The sequence below is a fragment of the Garra rufa genome, chromosome 2, assembly GCF_049309525.1.
Source record: "Garra rufa chromosome 2, GarRuf1.0, whole genome shotgun sequence".
Classification (NCBI taxonomy): domain Eukaryota; kingdom Metazoa; phylum Chordata; class Actinopteri; order Cypriniformes; family Cyprinidae; genus Garra; species Garra rufa.
Window position 1 is genome coordinate 13,039,571 of NC_133362.1, and position 22,837 is coordinate 13,062,407.

General features: G+C 36.0%; 1 protein-coding gene across 1 annotated transcript; it reads left to right on the forward strand.

Annotated features, from left to right (window-relative positions):
* The first annotated feature begins 1,193 nt into the window (after nt 1-1,193).
* On the forward strand, nt 1,194-18,679 carry LOC141326166 (secreted frizzled-related protein 5-like). The gene is made up of 3 exons (XM_073834881.1): nt 1,194-1,935; nt 9,686-9,763; nt 17,533-18,679. The coding sequence occupies exons 1-3, from the start codon at nt 1,410-1,412 to the stop codon at nt 17,859-17,861; spliced, it is 933 nt and encodes a 310-aa protein (XP_073690982.1). The 5' UTR covers nt 1,194-1,409; the 3' UTR covers nt 17,862-18,679.
* The last annotated feature ends 4,158 nt before the right edge of the window (nt 18,680-22,837 follow it).

Below are 22,837 nucleotides of genomic sequence, written 5' to 3' on the forward strand. Positions count from 1 at the left end.
TCAAATGCTCACTGATGCTTCAGAAGGAAACATGATGCATTAAGAACCAGGGGGTAAAAACTTATTGAATTTGAAAATCAGGGTAAATTTTAATTATTTTGTCTTCTGGGAAACATGTAAGTATCTTTTGTAGCATCTGAGGGGCAGTACTAAATGAAAAAAAAAAAAAAAAAATTAGGCAAAATAAGTAAAATGTACACATTTACATTCTGTTCAAAAGTTTTCACCCCCGGCTCTTAATGCATTGTGTTTCCTTCTGAAGCATCAGTGAGCGTTTGAACCTTCTGTAATAGTTGCATATGAATTCCTCAGTTGTTCTCAGTGTGACAAGATGGATCTCAAAACCATACAGTCATTGCTGGAAAGGGTTCAAACACACAAAAATGCTGAAAAACCAAAGAATTCGTGGGACCTGAAGAACAGTTTAACTGTTCCGGATAAACAAGGAACTTATGAACAACTATCACTAAAAAAAAAAAAAAAGCTGTGGATCATTCAAGTAACAACACAATATTAAGAACCAAGCATATTTTAGTTTAATATTATTTAGGTCAATACTAAAAAAAATGGCATGCATTTTATACGATCCCTCTTATTTTGGTAAAAATAGATCTAACAGATAAAGATCTGTCAGTAAGTTTTCTCAATTTGGCCGGCTGTAATATGGCAGTACGGCCCCCTGCTGCTGGGTGGCTGTGGGTTGAATTTTGGGCCCCACGGTGTGACAGCGAATGATAGAAGGAGACAGAGAGAAAGCCGGTTTCTATTCACATCCAGCGGCAACATTAGCATATCTCAAACAGCACAGCCCAAAAGCCCTGACCACCTGTAGATGAATCTTTTTTCCGCCTTCTGATTATTTCCTAATAAAGTGGAATGTGAAAGGCAGGGGCAGAAGATGCATGTGGAAAATGTGTGTGTGTGTTCTCAGAGCTAAAGAGAAACTGAATGAGCCCAGCGCACTCCACGCACGCATTGTGCTGCAGGACAGCGCGTGGTCTGCCTGTAGAAGTGTCTGCGAGGGGGGTGGGCTGCGGGGGTGCCGCCCACTGCACAGCAGTTGGCTGTGGCCGGGAAAGAGGCGGGGCTTATAGTGGACAGGGGAAACCAGTGGGAGGTGGGTGGGTGAGATTTACTCAGGGGTTGTCAGCTCATAGGGCCCTGAGTCCACTGGCTTTTATATACTAGGTGCACTTGAGACAAGCTAGAGAAGAGCTCTACCACTAGAAGAGATCTGCCACCACTGCCTGCCTCCAGGAGTTAACATTAAACTGCAGGACAAGGACTTGAGGAGGGAAAATCTGCACTTTTATTTGCTTTTTCTTTTTAAACAACCACAACAACAAAAAAGGATTAAAACTCATCTTTTTGATCCACTTGCTCTAATTCCTCTTCAGGACTTTTAAAGCATGGCAGAGCAGAAGAGGCAGGTGTCTCTGACCCAGGCTGTGACCCTAGCGCTGGTTCTGCTCACCTCTGCCGCTTCGGCAGAGGAGTACGACTACTACAGCTGGCAATCGGACAATTTCCACAACGGCCGCTTTTATGCCAAGCAGCCACAGTGTGTGGATATTCCAGCCGACCTGCGGCTCTGCTATAACGTGGGCTACAAAAAGATGCGCCTGCCAAACTTACTGGACCACGAGACCATGCCTGAGGTCAAGCAGCAGGCGGGAAGCTGGGTGCCCCTTCTGGCAAAGCGATGCCATGCTGACACGCAGGTGTTCCTCTGCTCCCTTTTTGCTCCGGTGTGCTTGGACCGGCCTATCTACCCCTGCCGGTCTCTGTGCGAAGCGGTGCGGGACAGCTGCGCCCCGGTCATGGAGACCTACGGCTTTCCCTGGCCAGAGATGCTACAGTGCGAGAAGTTTCCCATCGACAACGATCTTTGCATTCCAATGCAGTTCTCCGCGGGTCACGCCACTCAGACTCCAGGTACAACCTAAAAGAAACATTGTATTATTAATTCAAATGTTACTGGTTCATTCAATGAAAAGCAGAAATTCATGTACACGGGACATTTCTTGCAATTTTGCAAAAGTAGGAAAAAACTAAAAATCAAATTTTAACAGATCCAAAACTAAATGTACCAGTTGAATAAAACACAGAAATATACATCATATTTAAGCATAATTTCTTAATTCAATTGTTAATGCGCTATAAAAAGCATCAGTGCCTTATTCTCGTTGATTTCAAAATTGTGTTTAAAAGGCAAAAAAAATAATGATCATTAAGTCCTCATATAGCTATACAATAAGGGCCTTTGGTTGATTTCCTCTTGCTTTGTTTTGCCCGAGGCTCTTGAGAAAGTAAAATTAAGGAAAGCTCTTGGAAGGACAAAAAACTTTCACTATCTAAAGCAAACATCTCATGTGGAATGTGGAGAGGAGCGTTCCTGCTGCGCCCTGCCTCTCTCTCTTTGTTTAATCGTGCATTTAGGTTTCCAATTAGCCAGGCAGCCAAACTCTTTGGATCACTAATTAGTCTGAAAAGTTGTACATTACTTTGTCTCACTGAGATGAGAAGGACTATTGTAACAGACAGAGGAAGGACAAGATCTGAGAAACAGGAGTGTAGTTAGTGCTCAAGAAATGTTTGAGGATGGTGTTGAACCATATTCACAGGACAATGGGAAAAAAATGAATAAATAAAAAAGGGTTTATTTTCTGAAACATTTGTAAAGTTTAATGCAACAAAATGCAACAAGTGATGCAAAAAAATTACACATCCCAATACAAAAAAAAATATGAATGCATCATACTGCATGAGGTATATATATATATATATATATATATATATAAACATAATAGTTGCACTATTGCCAAATCGCATCTAATGAAACTTAAAATAAAACTAAAAAAATAAATAAATTATAAATAAATGAAAAACTAATTCAAAAAAAAAGTTTATTCTTAAAATGCAAAATAATTAAGACGTAAATGATGGGTTTGGGTTAGTTTGCATTCATATTTAGCTTTATATTATATATATTATATATATATTTATTATATAAGCCTATGGTATGTCTCTATTTAAGTGTGTGTTTAAACACGCACACAACTTCTCTTTTCACTACTAAGATTTGATGAATTACAATGTTCTCAAAAAAAGGCTTTTAAAAAAATGTGACTCTACAAAACTGTTTTCATACTTCCAAGTTAAGTAGCTTGGCTTCTGTTAGAAAAATAAGCTCCTTAAAATTGCAGCAAACTCAAGAGCAAGCACAGAAAGAGTAGGACCTTTGAGACAATATCAATTACAAACCGTAGCCGTTCTGAAATGACATGATACTGAAAGCTTGAAAACTAGCAGAACTAAGTCAAATGTGCTTTCCACATCGCAGCTGGATGGGAAAGTAGCTCGCGGCCAAGCGTTTCCAGCGCTGTGTGTTTTGGTGAGTGTGCACATCGACGTGAAACAGGACTCTAGAGATAACACGACAGCACAAACCCTCGTTTGACACGGCCAGTCGCTCCGGCCTGCAGCCGTCAGCTCCTGCACACACGAGCGGCGGACCAGGGACGTGAAGAGCTGTTTTTTCCCCTGTGGTTTGAGATGAAATCCTGGGATGGGGCCCGTTCACAGCCAGAGCCACAGACGTGCATCATGGGCTGTTTCTAGAGACTGACAGTAAATGATACATTCCAGTAAATCACATTGGACAGTTAAACAATATTGTTCATTCTACAAATAGAAGACTTTTTTAACAGACAAACAGCAAAACGAAAACAATCCCACTGGCTCTTGGGAAAATATGAAAATATTTTAACCATAAAAAGAGACATATTTCATGCTTGAAGCATGTCAGTTTTTGTGGAAAATGTTACTTTTTTTATTCTAGTGGAGTTTAATATGCAGAGACAACTACTTGTAGTGACGTTAATTCAACCAATGGTGTGAGTTTGGGGCGGGGCTATTTGTTAGCTCACCAATAACAGCGTCTGTGGAAACCTGTTTGAAAATCATTATTTTTGCCGCTCCGAAGGATTCCTCAGAAGGGATTACATTAATTAATTCGGCCAGACGTAGTAAGTACAAGATAAAACAAACTTAGCGGCTCATTTTAGAGTGAATGTGTATTCCATTGTTTGCAGAGGTGCTGCTGCCTGAGGGGCGACTCAAAGAGACATGTAAACCTGTCTCTGTCTCCGTTCACCACACATTTAAACAGACATAAATCACAGCCGTTTTTCATCCTGATTAATGTTTTATGCCCAAAGTGTTGCTGCTCATAACTTCAAGGGTCCAAATGAGCCATAAAATCATGACCTGTGCATAGTTTAAATAGAACATTTCCCTCATAAACTGTGATACAGAAAGTCAGCGATGCAGAAATCGTCTGGACACGGAAACACATGTAGAAAGTCTCTCTGAGGAAACTCTGCGGACTTGCAATGGACTCCTATATCCATGATGACAAACTGTGAGAAGTAGTTAGTGACGGATTTCATTGCTTATAGTTTTAGTCAAGTTCTTTTCAGTAATAAGGAAGACCACGGCTGGTTGTCACAATATTTACTCTTGTAAAAATGTATCAGTGTGGGTATATTATAGCAACATACTTTAAAGTCATGGCTACAAAAACTGTGACTAACATTTCCAGCATTATTGCCCAGGAAAAAAAGACACTGCGTTCAGTTGATCTTTTCTGACAACATGTTGTCAAAATATGGAGTATGTAGTCACAACAAAACCAGCCATTAAATCAGCCATTACAGGCTTTTTTCTGGCCTAATTTAGCACAATTTTGTAACAGCAGAAATTTAAAAGGTAGTGTAAATATTAAACCATTCTTCTAACCAATAATTTATGAAAAACACCCTTGCTGCTAAAGCCTGTTTTCGCCACTGAATAAAAATGGGAAAAGGTTATTTGGACTTTTTTTCCTCAGAATTGTGCGATATGAACTCTCAGTTGTGAGTTAAAAAGTAAGAATTGCGAGATATGAACTTGCAATTCTGAGAAATGAAGTTAGAACTGCGAATAAAATGTGCAAATCAGATTTTTTTCGTATAAATTGGAGTTTGTATCTCACAGGTCTGACTTTTTTGCTCACAATTAGAGATATAAACTCACAATTGTGTGGTATAAAGTCCAATTTTCAGGGAAAAAAAGACTTACATGTTCTCAGAATTGCGAGATATAAACTTCATACTGAAGAATTGCTAGTTTATGTCTTTTTTTTATACAATTCTAAGTTTTTTTTTCTCAGAATTTGAGATATAAACTCGCAATTGTGAGTTATAAAGTCCACTTTTGAGGGGAAAAACTTTATATCTCAGAATTGCGAGTTTATGTCTTTTTCACACAATTCGGAGTTTTTTTCTCAGAGCTGGAGATAAAAATTTTCAATTGTGAGGTATAAAGTCTAATTTCGACGGGAAAAAAATTATATGTTCTCAGAATTGCGAGATATAAACTTCGAATCTCAAAATTGCGAGTTTGTCTTTTTTACATAATTCTGCATTTTTTTCTTAGAATTAAAGGTATATAATCGCAATTGTAAGTTAAAAAGTCAAATTTTGAGGAAAAAAATACTGACAAATTCTCAGAATTGTGAGATATAAACTTTATATCTCAGAATGGTGAGTTTATGTCTTTTTTACATAATTCTGTGTTTTTTTTCTTAGAATTAAAAGTATAAACTCACAATTGTAAGTTATAAAGTCCAATTTTGAGGGAAAAAATACTGACAAGTTCTCAGAATTGTGAGATATAAACTTTATATCTCAGAATGGCGAGTTTATGTCTTTTTCACACAATTCTGCACTTTTTTCTCTCAGAATTAGAGATATAAACTTGCAATTATGAGTTATAAAGTCCACTTTTGAGGGGAAAAAAAGACTGATATGTTCTCAGAATTGCGAGATATAAACTTTATATCTCAGAATTGCTAGTTTATGTCTTTTTTTACGCAATTCTGAGTTTTTTTTTCTCAGAATTCGAGATATAAACTCGCAATTGCGAGGTATGAGATCTAATTTTGAGGGGAAAAATACTGATATGTTCTCAAAATTGTGAGATATAAACTTTATATCTCAGAATGGCGAGTTTATGTCTTTTTCACACAATTCTGCACTTTTTCTCTCAGAATTAGAGATATAAACTCGCAATTATGAGTTATAAAGTTCACTTTTGAGGGGAAAAAGACTGATATGTTCTCAGAATTGTGAGATATAAACTTTATATCTCAGAATTGCTAGTTTATGTCTTTCATGCAATTCTGATTTTTTTTCCTCAGAATTAGAGATATAAACTCGCAATTGCTAGGTATAAATTCCAATTTTGAGGGGAAAAAATACTGATATATTCTCAGATTTGCGAGATATAAACTTTATATCTCAGAATACTTTAACAAGTGACCACAAAAGTCTATCACTAATCACTAATTAAAAAAACTATATTTAAATAAATAAATGCCCCCCAAAATCTGCCCTCAAATAACATTTAATATACCTGAATCAATCAAATCAGCAGAGTAGGATATATAACATTTAGGTTAAACTTTTTTTAGTCTAAAAAAATAAATAAAATAAAAACAGATGTTTCCACATTTTTAGGTTACCTAAAAACATGGTTTTACATAGCAGAAACCAGTTCAGGACTGAGCTGTTACGCATGTCACTAAAGCACTCATGCTGATTAAGAAGTTTTCTTTCAGAAGCAGTTCTGTTGAGTCCTTACACATGTTTCAATGAACATGACAAGGAATTCAACAGGAAATTTACGGAATAGATTACAAAAAAAGTCAGTACTGCTCTGATATCACTCAGAATTACCCCTCTCCTGACACATGCTTTGGCTCCGTTTCCACCGGGCAACCTGCCAGCGAGCCACCCTGCAAAACAGAATAAATCGCTCAGCAGTGTAAATAAGACATTTTAGCTTCAAGTATGCAGTTTGCTACAGCCTGCGAGTTTGAAACTAAGTTTCCTCCATAACACGCTCAGTGTGCGCAAGGCACCGCACACGTCACGTCTTTGACTCGCTGTATATTGAATGTATGGGAATTTCTGTTCAGGGACCAATTGATGGTTAAAACTTACAGAGGGGTTCAACTCCCCACGACCTGTGCACTGAAGCCTGGCGAACTCTGACCTCTCTCCTCATTATCTACCGCTATGGCTGTGCTCGAGGCTGGGGTGATAAACTCTGACCCTTGGTTTTTAAACTGGAAGGGGGAGTCTGGAGACGAGCCATGTAAGTTCTTGTTACCAGATGCTTTTGTTTAGTGAGCTCGAGGGAGGACCTGTGCTGAGTAAATGACAAAATCATATTCGCCACCTCAGAGATCAGATCTAACACACGTCAATGTGCGGTTGATGTCATTGGGGAATTTCAAGCTTCAGCCAATCTGGTCATGCTTTGTTTTGTCAGACCACCACACAGAGATTGAATAGAGCTTTCTGTATTTTTAGCTGAACAAATGAATGACTTTTCCAAATCTTTGCAAGCCACATCCTGCATTTTTTCTGATTACTCAGTTAAGCGGATCGATGATGTGATAAAAGCCTGGAAGCTTTCAAAACTGGAAAATACACCCGGTACTTTGCTTGCAAAAATGACAAAAATAATTAAATCCAGTAGAAAACAAAAACCGCTATCAAAAGAACTGTTAACAGTAGTCAAAGAAGAGATAGAGGTCATATTTCTCAAAAATCGAATTAAATAATACATTTGATCAAAAATACAGAAAAAATAGCTATACTGTGAAATATTAAATATTTTTACAATTTAATTTAAATAACTAAAAATAACTAAAATACATACATATTTTTTATTTTTTTATTTTTAGAATTCTTAGGATGAATAAAATATAAAAAAAAACAGCATTTATTGTACATTTAATACATACTTGCTGAATTAAAGCATTTAGTTATTAATAATTTAGTTATTAGTTATTAGAAATAAAATTAAATAAAATAATTTGAACAAAAACCGCTATCTAAAGAACTGTTAACAGTAGTCAAAGAAGAGATAGAGGTAATATTTGATCAAAAATACAGAAAAAATTGCTAGACTGTGAAATATTAAATATTTTTACAATTTAATTTAAATAACTAAAAATAAATAAAATATATACCTATATATTTTTTATTTTTAGAAATCTTAGGATGAATAAAAAATAAAAAAGAACAGCATTTATTTGAAATATATATTTTTTGTACATTTAATAGATACTTGCTGAATTGAAGCATTTAGTTATTAATAATTTAGTTATTAGTGATTAGAAAAAAATAAAAAATAAATAAATAAATAAAATAAAATCTCATTGACCTCGAAATTTGACTGGTTTTCCATTAAAAATATCGTAACATCTAAAAATATACTGTAAATGTAAAAAATGATGTATAGATAAAAGTTAAGTTTAATTTTCTTAATATGTGACCCTGGGCCACAAAACCAGTCATAAAGGGTCCATTTTTTTAAATTGATATTTATACATAATCTGAAAGCTGAATAATTAGGCTTTCCACTGATGTATGGTTAGGATAATCAATCAAAAATTTAATCAAAAATGAAATTTACTAAATATCTTCATGGCCATTATGTGGTTGTTACGCCAATTCAGTGAGGGTTGTGCTTAAAACACTTATCAGTATTTTTTATTTTTCAGCACTCAAAATGTGCCCATATCTGATAATGTTTACAGTCCAACAGAAAGCTGATATCCCAGTAGGTGGCACAATACACATCTGCAGCTTCGCTGTGTGTGACGTCTCTACAGTTAAAAATAAGATCAGCAAATAACTATCAGCTCCAGGAAGGTCACGTACAGCTGTTTGCATGTTCCAGTGAACATTTTCACTGTCAAACTGCTGAGAAGTATGTTTTCACAGCGACCTATTAAAAGTTTAGCCCTGCATTCGTCTTCGTACGTCTGCAATGAGTGTGAAATACTCAGGCTTCTATAACATCCTGAGACATGGAGAGGCCAAAAATATTTTCTCAGGTCCAGTGATATGCAGTCCTACCTACACACACTGTACAATAGGGACACTACAGATCTGTAGGGATGCGATTTCGCAGAGATGAACCACTGAATGTCTTAATCTTGTTTTATAACTTCCCTTCCTCAGTGAGGAAATAAAACTAGCAGCTGCCAAACCTCTCCCTCTCATGGCTTCAAACGCTGTGGATTAAGCTCTATTAGCACTGGCCTGCTGCCCCCGCATGAGTCCTGCACTGCAATGAAACCGACTTCTACTCACTGCACGAAACCAAACCCCCATTAGAGCTGTTAGAATTAACATAATCACATCATTTTGGTAAATATGAAACATTTCACCCTTTGTTTGTTTGTTTGTGTCTCCTGCGGTTAACCGAAGATAGGCTTCACTGAGTACATCTTTCACTAAGCTCATGTATCATTGCGACTGACCTCACATAACAGTTTAGTCCACCAGTAAAGAAATAAAATAATAATGAATGTATTCATAACCTTTAAATTATACCTGTACACTGTAAACAGGAGCAAACAAAACTTGCTTTATGTGTTTGATCATCCCAACCAGTTTGACAAACATTGGCTCAGCCAAAACAACGAGTTTAGGGTGGGACTATCTGTTCGTAAGGCAAAAATATTTCTAGTAAGGTTGAATTAGTCATATTACAGGTACATGATATTCCTTTTGATTTTGGCTAAATGTTCTAGACACTGACTTTCACTCTTTGTACCCTACAGTTTCAAAAGTGTGTCCACCCTGTGACAACGAATTGAAAGCCGACACCATAATGGAGCACTACTGCGCCAGTGATTTTGGTAAGATATTAACTTTTATTGAGACATTAAATTTGACAACTTCAATAACTTGTCTCTAGAGGAACGATCTCTTTATAATGACATAAAAATATGTGACGAAAAAATTAATGAGAAAGGCTGCGGTTTGCTTGCATGGGAAAATGGCCACATTAATATTTAGGGTGGGCATAAAAAATGACCTCATGAGAAAAAACAGATACAATTTTGAGGTTGCTCTGCTATTCATTGCATTAACATTACTATGCAATAATATGATTTTTATTATTAAAAAGTGGTGTGTGGTGATGTTCTGAAATGAGGAAGCGAAGTCCTCAAAGTTTTTTTTTTTTTTTAGTTAAATGAAATTAAATTCATGTCCCAGTCACATTTTATTGATAAATTAAACATTACTTACACTATCAAAAAATGATTTTTTTTCAGTGTAATCAATATTGTATTTTACATTTATTCCAAAAATTTAAACAACATGTTCAGCTATTCTTTTAATAGTTTTAAATAGTTAACTATTTTTGAATTTTTTGGATCATCAGTCATCATAGCTCGATATATATTGCTCACAGACATGGAGATTTACTTTAAATTTCACCAAGCTGATTAATCACAAAAAACTCACACAAATCATATTTTCATACCATTTTAGGTCTTATTTTGATGTAACAAAATGTTTATATCTCAGTATGTGAGTTGTTTACTTCCATTTATTCCATAAATGTATTCCATATTGTATTACTTACTATTGGAGAAAGCGTAACGGCTAACTTGGATCACGTGTCCCTTAATAACCAATCACATTACAGCCTTGACGTCATTGAAATTCAGTCACAGTTGAACGACACTCATTCGCCGTTTACGGATACCATAGGAATGAATGAGAAATGCAGTAAGCTGAATTCAACCTGTCACAAAAAGTCAGTGACTTCTCTTGAAACAAACAGCATTTTTTTGTAGTAAAACTCTAAAAATAGTTCAATCCAAAAGTTTTTTTGGTGTAAAACATGTTGAAGATTAGCAGATAGGCTGTTAATTCATTAAATGATAAGCTGTTTCCTCTAAAATGCTGTTTATTTAGCATAGTGAAGCCTCTCCTCCATTGACATGCATTCAAAAAAATGGTCTCCTTTCCCACATACTGCCAAACTGGAAGCGTTAGCACTATCCGTTACGCTTTTTCACCTAATAATTGCAGGCTTGCCTTCTAGTGGCTTTGTATTGTTCATTTAGACTGATTCGTGCATGTGCATGAACATACATGAACATAAGAGGCGGGATTTACCACATAAACCAATCACAGATGAACATAACCAGTCATATCCAATCAAATCACGATGGATTGCCTCCTTTCACCCCTCTCTTTTAACTATTTTTGAATTTTTTGAATCATCAGTCATCATAGCTTGATAAATATTGCTCACAGACATGGAGATTTACTTTAAATTTCACCAAGCTGATTACTCACTAAAACTCCCACAGATCATGTTTTCATGCCGTTTTAAGTCTTATTTTAATGTAACAAAGTGGTTATATATATCTCATTATGTGAGTTGTTTACTATCATTTTTAAATGAGTCTTCCCATTATTGCCATAATATTGTTCCAGAGATTGTCTTACTATAGGGAGATGAAAGGGTTACTATTGGAGAAAGCGTAATGGCTAACTTGGATCACGTGTCCCTTAATAACCAATCACATTACAGCCTTGACGTCATTGAATTTCAGTCACAGTTGTACGACACTTGGTCACCGTTTATAGATACCATGGTTGCAGGCTCGCCTTCTAGTGGCTTTGTATTGTTCATTCAGACTGATTCGTGAATGTGGAACATGCATGAACACAAAAGGCGGGATTTATCGCATGAACCAATCACAGATGAACATAACCAGCCAGTTTTACTTTAAATTTCACCAAGCTGATTACTCCCCCAGATCATGTTTTTATACCATTTGAAGCTTATTTTGACCTAACAAAACACTTATATCTAAGTGTGCAAGTTGTTTTTTTACTTTTTAAAACTAGTCTTCCCATAAACACCATTATATTGTTCATTCAGACTTGACCGTGTCGGAGGATTCCTGTTGTAATAGTTTTGGATTCTTTACGGTTCGTTTAAAGTGATGTATTCTGACAGGAGTTCCATTGATCTGTCAAAGGTGAATCTCTAGAATGAGTCTCTGGCATTGAATAAAAGAGTTTCAAGGTTAAAAGTCATCTGAAAGCCTTCCCTATAGAGCACAGAGGATTACAGCACAGTAGAGCCACACATACGACTTATCTTTGGCTGTGAGGCCTGTTGCTCTTGGATTTGCATGTATTTTCCTTAATAACTATGACAGATGACACTAGAAAATATTGTTAGTAGTAGCCCGAGTGTTGTATGTTGTAGATTTTAGACATTAAAGTCCAGACATAAAAAAAGAGTTATGTTTAAAAAAAATCCACTATTTCTGACTCTTGAGATCTAATACTCCACATACTGAAAGCATAATGTATGGCAGGGTATTACTGCTTGATTCATTTCTTCCCAGTCCGTGCTTGCTTACGTCACTAGTTGTTTGTTGACTAGTGCTGTACAATTTATTATGATTGTAAGTTTAAGAGTGCACTCTATTAGTTTCACTCAATGTTATGGCCCGTTTTAACAATGTAGCAGTAATTAGTGTATCAACACACACTGGACAGCAGCACACTTATCAAATAATTTAAAGTTTGTGCATGTGCTGAGAAAACTCTCCATTAGAGTGTATTCACTGGCTCTAAACACAGCTGATTTTAATATTTGATATATCGCTAAGGCAATTCATTGTTTTTAAGTTTGCTTTTGAGGTTTTAAATGGCTCAGTTTTGTTTATATGCGATTTGTCATTCTGCTTTTTTAGCGAGAGCCTTTTACGTCGCAGAAGTCCTCAAATAACAAATTAAAAATGTGAAAATATTTACAATTCATTTAGCATTTTCAGTGATTACAGTTAAGTACAATGACTAATGACTGAATTTTAAAAGTTGGCGATCTACTTTTAGGACAGAACAGAGAATCTCATTGTAAAAGGTACAGTACAGTTTAACCAAAAAATTAAAAATAAAAATTACTATCTATAGCTTTTTCTTTTCTTTTCTGGACACATATATATTTTGAAAAATAAAAAATGTTTTTTTTTCTCCATACAGTAAAATACAATGTGGTCCAATTTAAATCATTACTTTGGAAAAAAAGAAAAAAGACAATAATTCTATTTTTATTTATTGTAAAAAGCTTCTTTCACATTTGCAGCATTACTGTGGGCAACCACTCTAAAAAAAACTAATATTTACAAGCACCATTTTACAGGAAGACTTAAAGAAAAAAAGTGACCTCATGGGTTTTATTTTCCTCTCTAATGGTGATTTTGACCTTAAAGATGAATTAATTTTAATCACGTTATATAAAGGTTGCCTAATACGGGTAGAGCACAGCAATAGAGGCTCTTTTCTTTAAAGATTCATCACAGGCCATTGAGTTGAACAAAATCCAGAATTAATTAGAGCATTACTGTGAATCAGCTAATTGTATATACAGTATATATAATTGCTAACATTATAAATGCTATTAAATTGTCTAGAGTGACTTCAGTGTTTATGTCTACCGTTTTAATAGTTTCCACAGGCTGAGTTAAATTTTAATCCAGTTTAGTCTGAAAATAGTATTTGCTTAATAATTCAGGTTCTCAGTTCTGATGTTACCTGCCAGTACAGAATATTTTCAACTCTAAATGTATTTCATCAGTCTCTATTGATAACCCCTCACCCCCAAAGGCCTACTCAAGTCTATTGCTTTGCCTCTGGCTTTGGACATACGCAAGGTTTCCGAATTACTGAAAGAAGGCTGCACATGCTCAAGGTGACACTTTTCCTGCTTGCCTTCCTTCATCTGCTGTCAGACCTACTGCCAGCAATTTAAAGCAGCTCTTGTGGTTTCAGCTTGTCACCACGATATTGCCCAGGCGTGCTTGCTCCCCACAAGCATTATGGGTCATGAGCGATCACCTGAATCAGAGAGAAAAACCCCATGTCCAGCTGAACTACAGTTAGCAGTTAGAGTTGTTTTGTGGTTTTGTGAGTTACATATTCTACTTAGCTGTGACTTAACGTTAATGTGTGCCTTTTCATAGTGAAATCTTTTTAAAATACATTAAATCCATCTGCTATATAAAGAGAGACAGCTATAAACATGTCATTTGAATCCCGATTTTCCTAAAAAGCGTAAATAAACACTGTGGCTCTGGGAGACTTCAAACCTTTTTTGTTTGTTTGACTGTACCGACACAGCAACGGTACCTCTTTCTAAGCAACAAGTGATCTTCTTATACTTCTTATAGACTTACACTAAAGGAGGAGAGAACTTTCTTTAAGCACAAGAAATTAGAGACTTGGCAGCACTAAGCATCCACCCTCAATATGTTAGCAACCACAATGCATTAAAAAGGTCCAAAAATTGTGGCATAATGTACTCACATTTTCTTCTCAAGAAGTCTTATAAGATTTAAAATAACATTTATGCCAACACCAAACATTCCCATGCAGATAAAGTGAAACTGCTATCAGTGAGACCATTTAAACATACATTCAAGCACTTCCAGAGATGCGTGAATGTTTATAATAGTAGACAAAAGAGCAAAGCTTACCCTGATAATGCTTTTAAATTCTCTAGATGTTTCAGGACAAATGCTGTTGTCATTGATTAATGTGCTCTCAGCATGACTTCTGTTCCACAGCCTCAATTACAGGTTTTACTTTCCCACTTTCATGTCAAATGCAACATAGAAAAAAAAACAAGAAAACTGAGAGCTGCTTCATTAGACATTAAGATGGTTTCTAAATGATTAAATGTCAAAGCAGCTTTATTAATTAGTTAAATTGCATTTTTATTAAATAACACACAGGTACATTCAGTCGCAATGTTGAAAAATGACATTCTAAAACTATTTAATAATTTGTATTAATTTATCTGTAATGGGGTTTCAGGATAAACAAGACTTGTTGAAATTTTCAAAAAGAAGCTTTTCAAATTACAATTTTTTAAACACTAAAACAAATAAGAATAATAATAATTAGGAAAATTAAGGGAAAAAAATTAAGGACATTTTGGTGGCTTATGTGCTTAGCTACTGAAGGGGTTTCACATCTGTCTTTAAAACTTTCCGTTCTACTCTCTGTCCTCTCCCGGGTGAGTGCAATTAGCGCTGTCCATGTTTAAATGATGCTTCTCCGGGGAGGTGTAAACTATTCCAGCATTCTGGATAGCCTCGGTTCTTCCTGTGTGCTTGTCGTGAAAGGTCTTGTTGCTTGAGACAGCAGAAATATATGGGAGAACTAGAGTGTGACCAAGGGTCCCATGAGAAGATTTCCCATTCTTTCCAATGGATAAAGTTAAAGGGCATTTTTTTCCCCAAAAGGTCTCTCTTGTCTTGCCTTGGTGTTTTTAAAGGAATAGTTCACTCATAAATGAAATTCTGTCATCATTTACTCACCCTCATGTTCAAACCCATAAGCTGTTGGTTTTTCTGTGGAACACAAAATAAGTCGTTTTTGAAGAATCTGACAAAAGTAAATAATGGCAAACATTTGATTTTAGGTTTCCCAAACTGGGGTTTACTGCAGGGGGTTCACAAATTATGAAAAGCTAATCATTTATTAGGCCATAAAATTGTAAAATGTGCTGATATACAGCCATATCGCATGGTTATGAGTATTTGAGTGTGTAAATACACAAGAAACAACAACAGAGTGTCTACTCTTTTGCACAAACTCATTCCGCCACGGATTCAAATCTCAGTTTAACAGTTTAACAGCTGAGCCTAAGCCTCTGTTACTACTTTGAAAGCGTCACTTTAAAACTAGTTATGAAGAAACACTGCTGCATTGGAAGCTTATTGCATTTCTGTATTAAAAGCTCACTGTATTACGTAGAGTATTATCAGAGACAGACTGACTGAGCAAGTGTGATTACCTGCATCTGATACAGCATTCATTCTTCAGCTCAATCTTATATTCACAATAAAACATTAGTTTGAATGTCTGCTGAGGAAAGCGATATCTTTGTTGTAATATACTTTCATCTGTTTAGAGTGATTTCTGATGACAGCGCTGCTTAGAGCATTTGTTGGCTGCATCTTACAAGCTGTTGTTGAAAAAAAAATACCTCGCTTGTTTACAACCCCATTTCAGTGTCTTTCAAAATAAAAGTCTTTACTGTTGACCCACTTATAAAAAAGTCTCTTGTCGCCATCTAATGGCGAAACAATGAAACTAATCACCATCATGAACACACACACACACACACCATTTTCCAATACTAAATACTAGGGGTGTAAGGATACACATATTCATATTGAACCATTTAGTACGAGGCTTTCGGTTCGGTACGCATTACAAACCGAATGATTTGTTGGACTAATCTTATTACATTTGGAAAATCAAAGAGATTAAAATGTGTGAAATATAATGTTCTCAGTGCCATCATGCTCAACAATGCAGCCCAAACGACGTAACAGGCAAAATAAAAACACCGTACTCCAGTAGGGTTATGACGATGAGGTAGTTTTTAGAGTTTTCCCTCTTTTCCGCATTTTTATTTGCTTTTAAATAACGATTAACTGATTCAGACAAGTAATAATTGATTGAATTGACAACAACCAAACAGTACGACAAACTCACTTATATTAAACATGGAATGTTTCATTTATTAACAAAACAAATACAAATACACCATGCTATAGGCCTCATATTAAATAACAAATAACTTACAAAGTTTAAATATAAAACACTAAAAAACAGCCAACACGGTGGAACCAAATAAATAAGAAACAAATGTTTAAAAAAAGGTTCCTAAATCATATTAGATAAACGGCAAAAGTCAAAAGGCCTTCCAAAGGCCTTTCTCATTTTCTCGAAACATAAAAATCTTTCGCCCACTTCTTGTCTTTCTCACCTCCCTTGTCAGCTCAACTCACGTGATAAATGACATTCTTTTTGCTGTACCGTACCGAAAACGTACCGAACCACACCACTGTGTCATATCGAACCGAACCGTGAATTTTGTGATTATTATTTATATAAAATATTATTTATTGAATAATAATATTTAAAAAAACAACAACAGCCATCATAAAAGTTGTTAGGCAATTCAGTCAAAAGTACAAAAGGCAGCGCTCTGATATACAGCCTTAAATTTACATAAAATATAACGTCATGAGATTTTGCCCCCAGCCAAAACTAGTTACTCTGGAACAAATAATAGATTAATGAGACCAAAGATTGCACGTTAGATTTACCAAAAACGATTTATAGCTCATGTTTAACCACTATAGAGGCATCAGAGCCAGCTGCAAATTCCAGAAGTTCTGGCTGAGATAAGGCTGCTCTTGGCGGGTTCATGAGCACTGAACGTTCTTACGAACGTTCTTTTCTCAAAAAATGTTGAAGCAAATTTTCAAAGAGGCATTATCTTTATTAATAAGCTGCATATTTGAAGTCTAAACAAGTGCACTTTTAAAACAACATTCCCAAACAGCTATTATTAAATTATACAAATACAGCAAGCAGAGTGATACAAATGGTGAAAAGGTTGCAGCTCTGTTATCACTAGAATATCGCACTCCTCTCAGCCAACCAGATTCAAGGACCAAAAACTTTTGCATAAATATCAGTTAACCATTAACTGACAGCAGAGAACCAGGAACATGCAAATATGTTTTTCCCTTCTCTAAGTCTCTTTACTTCTGTATTTTATCTACAGCACTCAAGATGAAGATTAAAGAGGTGAAAAAGGAAAAAGGTGACCGCAAGCTCATCGCAGCACAAAAGAAGAAAAAGATTCTGAAGATGGGAATACTGAGGAAGAAAGACCTAAAGAAGCTCACGCTATACATCAAGAACGGAGCAAACTGTCCTTGCTCACAACTGGACAATCTCGGGAGCAACTTCCTCATCATGGGCCGCAAAGTAGACCAACAGTTACTGCTCATGTCCATCCACAAATGGGACAAAAAGAGCAAGGAACTCAAGTTTGCCATTAAATACATGAAGTCTCACCAGTGCCCCACCTATCACACAGTCTTCCAGTGACCAATGACTATTCTGTCTACAGCGGGCCCTGCATCTTCCAATAACTCTTTCAGAGACCGCATCCATGCCTAATTCCAGCAGTTAGTACAGATGTATCTCATTACTCAAGAAATGGCTTTTGGAGACTGCTTAGGACTTAATTCATCATCAAGTACAGCTACGTTTTGTTGGCAACTGTATCTCTACATAACATTTATTGTTTATGCAGCAATCAGCACAGTTATGATGCTCATACATATTTTAGTGAAACTTTCCTGGTTCCCTCATTCAGAGCACAAGCTATGAGACTTTTCGGAAAGACACTGACAACCCTTTCAATCAATGTGAGAACAAGAAAATTGTGAACAAGAGCTTTAAAAAGTGAGCACATATTTGATTTCAATGGCCAGATTCCACTTAAACATAGTGTCAACTGTTTTTTTATTTGTATCTTTTATATTGTAGATAAGGAATAAAAGGTTTTATTATATACTACGAAGATACAGTCGTGATCATTAGCGCCAGAAAGAGACACGACTCCAGTTGTGGCTTGAATCGTGGGAGGTAAGGAAGCTGACGGATTGTGAAGTGTTGGTCAGGACGGCGGCCCAAATACTTTAACCGCAGCTCTGTGAGCAAGTCCGGACCATTTCTCTGCTCAACACATCAGCCAAGCTTATGACAGACTCTGGACTCATTCAAGCAGTTTGGTTGGTGAGGTGTTTGGTCCTTCTTATGTTTTCTATACAGTATGCAAGATTATTTTTTACTAAAATTATTATATATTGCTACAAGTATACATACGTGGTATGGAAAAAGCCTTCCAACATGACATCCGAGTTCACTGTAATAAAAGTTAAAAATCTAAATCTGCTAGTTCTGTTTAATCAGGATTTTTTTAAACAATATTATCTTATATTGTTGGTCACATTTCTTTTGTGGAACACAAACGTAGAAATTTACAGCCCTATATTCTGGCCCGTTTGGCTTTAACTTTTAAAACAGTATAACATTTGTATGAACTACTTTTATAATCGTTTTATGGTGTTTTGTTGTCATTTTTTTTGGGTTCGAAAACTTATATACCACATTCACTTTCATCGCATGGAACAGAGCATCTACAAAACATTCCCTGACAATGACAGAATTTGTCTTTTTGGCTGAACTAACCTTATAAGGCAAAGCACTATTCATTTAAAATAATGACACCGCACAACATAAATACATACCAAAACCACAAATGGAGATGCAATGACCTAAACGGGGTCTAAAACAGGGAATGTTTATCAGATAGCTGAATCACCAAAATCAGATCAAGGCTGGCACTACAGCACACGCGATTCCTCTTGCCAGCAGCTGCTCCTTATGCCAACAAATCTAAGTGCCAACCTGTTTAAACAAGACAGAGCAAATGACCAATTCAATGCCAATCTCTGTAAAAGTGAAAAGGGAAAAAGCAATGAAAGAAAACTGCGAAAATTATCTGAGATCAAGAAGCAAATGCCTTCTCCAGCCTCCAGCGGATACTGGCATTGTGCTTCGCGGATAAGCAACCCCTCATTACTGGCCTATTGTCTGCGGGGATCTGCCAGCTCATGCCACCCCCACCGCTCACATTCAAACACTCTCCACACAGCTTACATCACACCAAAAACAACACCACAGGCTGATCTGGGCTTCCTCACATGCTCTACAGAGTCCCAGTTCTGTCTCAAACATCAGCTGATCACTAGAGGTGTTACAGACACACTCATGCCGTCCAATTACAGGATGTGCACCACCATGTAACTGCTCTTTGCACTGCTCTTACTATCTTTAATCAGGGTTCCCACCTTTTTTGACCAAGGTTACTTAAATGATATTTTAGGCAATTGGCATTTAGACTTATACATATAGTATACCTTTAGATTAGCTACATCTGATAACAGCACGTCCTGTTTTAAAATGTTTAAAAATACTTAGTTGGCGTGAAATTAAAAATTCACCATTTATATATTTTTAAATGGATGTTATAGATGTAATTGTGATCAAATCAGCCATGCAATTTTTTTTTTTAAATGTTATGACCTTGTAATGTTTATTCAAAATGGACTTTCCAGTAAATACAACAGATTTCTCTCTGGTGATGTATGCAGGACTTTCCCTGGACCACAAAACCAGTCTTAAGTAGCAAGGGTATATTTGTAGCAATAGCTAAAAATACATTGTATGGGTTAAACTTATCGATTTTTCTTTTATGCCAAAAATCATTAGGTATTAAGTAAAGATCATGTTCCATAAAGATATTTTGTACATTTTCTACCATACATATATCAAAACTTAATTTTTGATTAGTAATATGCATTGCTAAGAACTTCATTTGGACAACTTTAAAGCAGATTTTCTCCGTTTTTAGATTTTTGTGCACCATCAGATTCCAGATTTTCAAATAGTTGCATCTTGGCCAAATATGTCATATCCTAACAAATTATACATCAATGGAAAGCTTATTTATAGGATAAAAAACATCCTTATGACTGATTTGTGGTCAAGGGTCACATTTACTCCACTTGAATCCTGCCCCTGCTGCAAGCTCATGTTCACTTGACTTCATTTTTGAGTGCAGTGCTGATATCTTAAAGGGATAGTTCACCCAAAAATGAAAATTCTGTCACTATTTACTCACCCTCATGTCGTTCCAAACCCTTAAAATCTTCGTTCAGAATACAAACTACAATGTTTTTTTATGAAATCTGAGAGATTTCTGACCCTGCATAGACAGCAGTGCAACACTTTCAAGGCCCAGAGAGGTAGTTAGGACATCATTTAAAAAGTCCATGTGACATTAGTGGTTAGAAAGCTACAAAAATATATTTTATGCACAAAGAAAACAAAAATAACAACTTTATTCACCAATTTCTTATTCTTCACCACGCATTTACGAGATCATGAGACCATGCATCGAGGTACTCTTAGTTTTAGGGTGGAATTAAATTTTTGGAGCAAACTAATGTTTCAAAGCAAACAAATTCTGAAAAACATCTGCATACAACACTGAATCTGATTCTACAACCTAAGTACAAATTTGAAAGTAATGGAGACGTGCTCAATTAGACTGCAAAGAAAGAGAGGAAAGATCCAGTGAGACGTGAACATGAGATAAGAGTGCAGGAGAGAGAGAGACAGGACACCAGAAGAGAAAGAGTCTTCTCATAGAAGCTTATCAGATGGACAGTCCTGGCCCCTCACTCTCATCCTTCTGTCAGCATCGCCGTAAAGGTCACTTACCATAATTAAAAAAGGCCTGACGGCAGCAGACAGGGGGAACAGGGCTTCGCTTTGTGCCAGATGACCGATGATATAAACAGCCCACCACACCAGCAATCAAAAGATAATTTAGACACTCTGTCAGCTTCTGTGTCATACTGATTTCCCTGAAAGGTTAATATCACCGGGAATGCAGGGCCCAGCCAAGAGCGGCCCCCAAACCCTCACTCTCTCTGGTTTTATCTCACCCCAGTAATCTCGGATCCATCAGCAGGGATGGAGAATGGCGCCTTTGTGTTGTTCAATTGCTGCTACTGTGCTTGCAGGCACGTTGTTGATTAAAAACTGGCTCAGAGATCAGCAGACCCTCCAGTGTCTTTGCAGACATTTCAGTGTACCTGTTGTGACACTTTTTTTAGGTACTTCAGAGCAAAATCTGCAGTCTTTCTAAAATCAGGCACTAAATGCAACCAAGGCTCATTGTCGGTGTGAAAACTTTGATCTTATGATATTATGTTGCTTCTTGAACGTTTCACAATAAATTCAAGGAGAGTCCAGTGAGTGGCCTTAAAAGCGCATTTAGTTTTATCTGAAACAGATGAATGTGAATCTGAGAATGGTTTATTACTGTACGTTGGTTATTGTACATATTTGGCTTTTTGGAAATAAAATGCCTGGTAATACTTTATTTACTTTACATATTTGAAAGTATCGTACCACCTACGCTAAAGTCTACCACAGACATGACCGATAAAGTGAGCAAAGGCATACGTGATATTAAAAACACATTTTCTGAAGCAATCAAGCTTGCTTCTACAAGTCTTTGAGTCTTTAATCATGACTTGGGTTTCACAGGACTTGTAATCTAGTGCTTTACACTGCAAGTGCAATGCTGTACCAGGTGCGCTCCTAAGCAAGTTTACTATGGCAGAAAAGCCATACAGTATATATAAAAATATATTAGTTGATCTGAGGTTAAAATACTGTGTTGCTCAAAGAACCACATGAAAATGTGCCTCTATTTTTTAATAATCTGCCTTGAAATCAAAACGCATGTATATCTGACCCTGGACCACAAAACCAGTCTTAAGTAGCAATCACCAAAAATACACTGTACTGGTCAAAATTATAAGTTTTTCTTTTATGCCAAAAAACGTGTACTGTGTACTTCAGTTCAAAAAGGTAGTGTAGGCTGAAAAACTCTCATTTTCAACTCCAACTTCAAAATCATTCCACATTGTTGTTTTACCTTTTTTTTTTTTTTTTTTAAGTTCGTTAGACTTTTTCTTTGCACAATCGCTTTGTAAATACTGGGTCGGAACATAATGGATGACATGGGGGTGAGTAAATTATCAGGAAATTTTAATTCAGGAGTGAACTGATTCATTTTTTATGAATAATTTTCAACCAGTCTTAAGTAGCAATCACCAAAAATACACTGTACTGGTCAAAAATATAAGTTTTTCTTTTATGCCAGAAATCATTAGGATATAGTAAAGATCATGTTCCATGAGGATATTTTGTAAATTTCCTACCGTAAATATTTCAAAACTTAATTTTTGATTAGTAATATGCATCATTTGGACAATTTTGTAGGCAATTCTCTCAATATTTTGAGTTTTTTAGCACTCTCAGATTCCAGATTTTTAAATAGTTGTATCTCAGCCAAATATTGTTATATTCTAACAACCATACATTAATGAAAAGCTTATTTATTCAGCTTTTAGATGTATAACTCAAAATTGACCTTA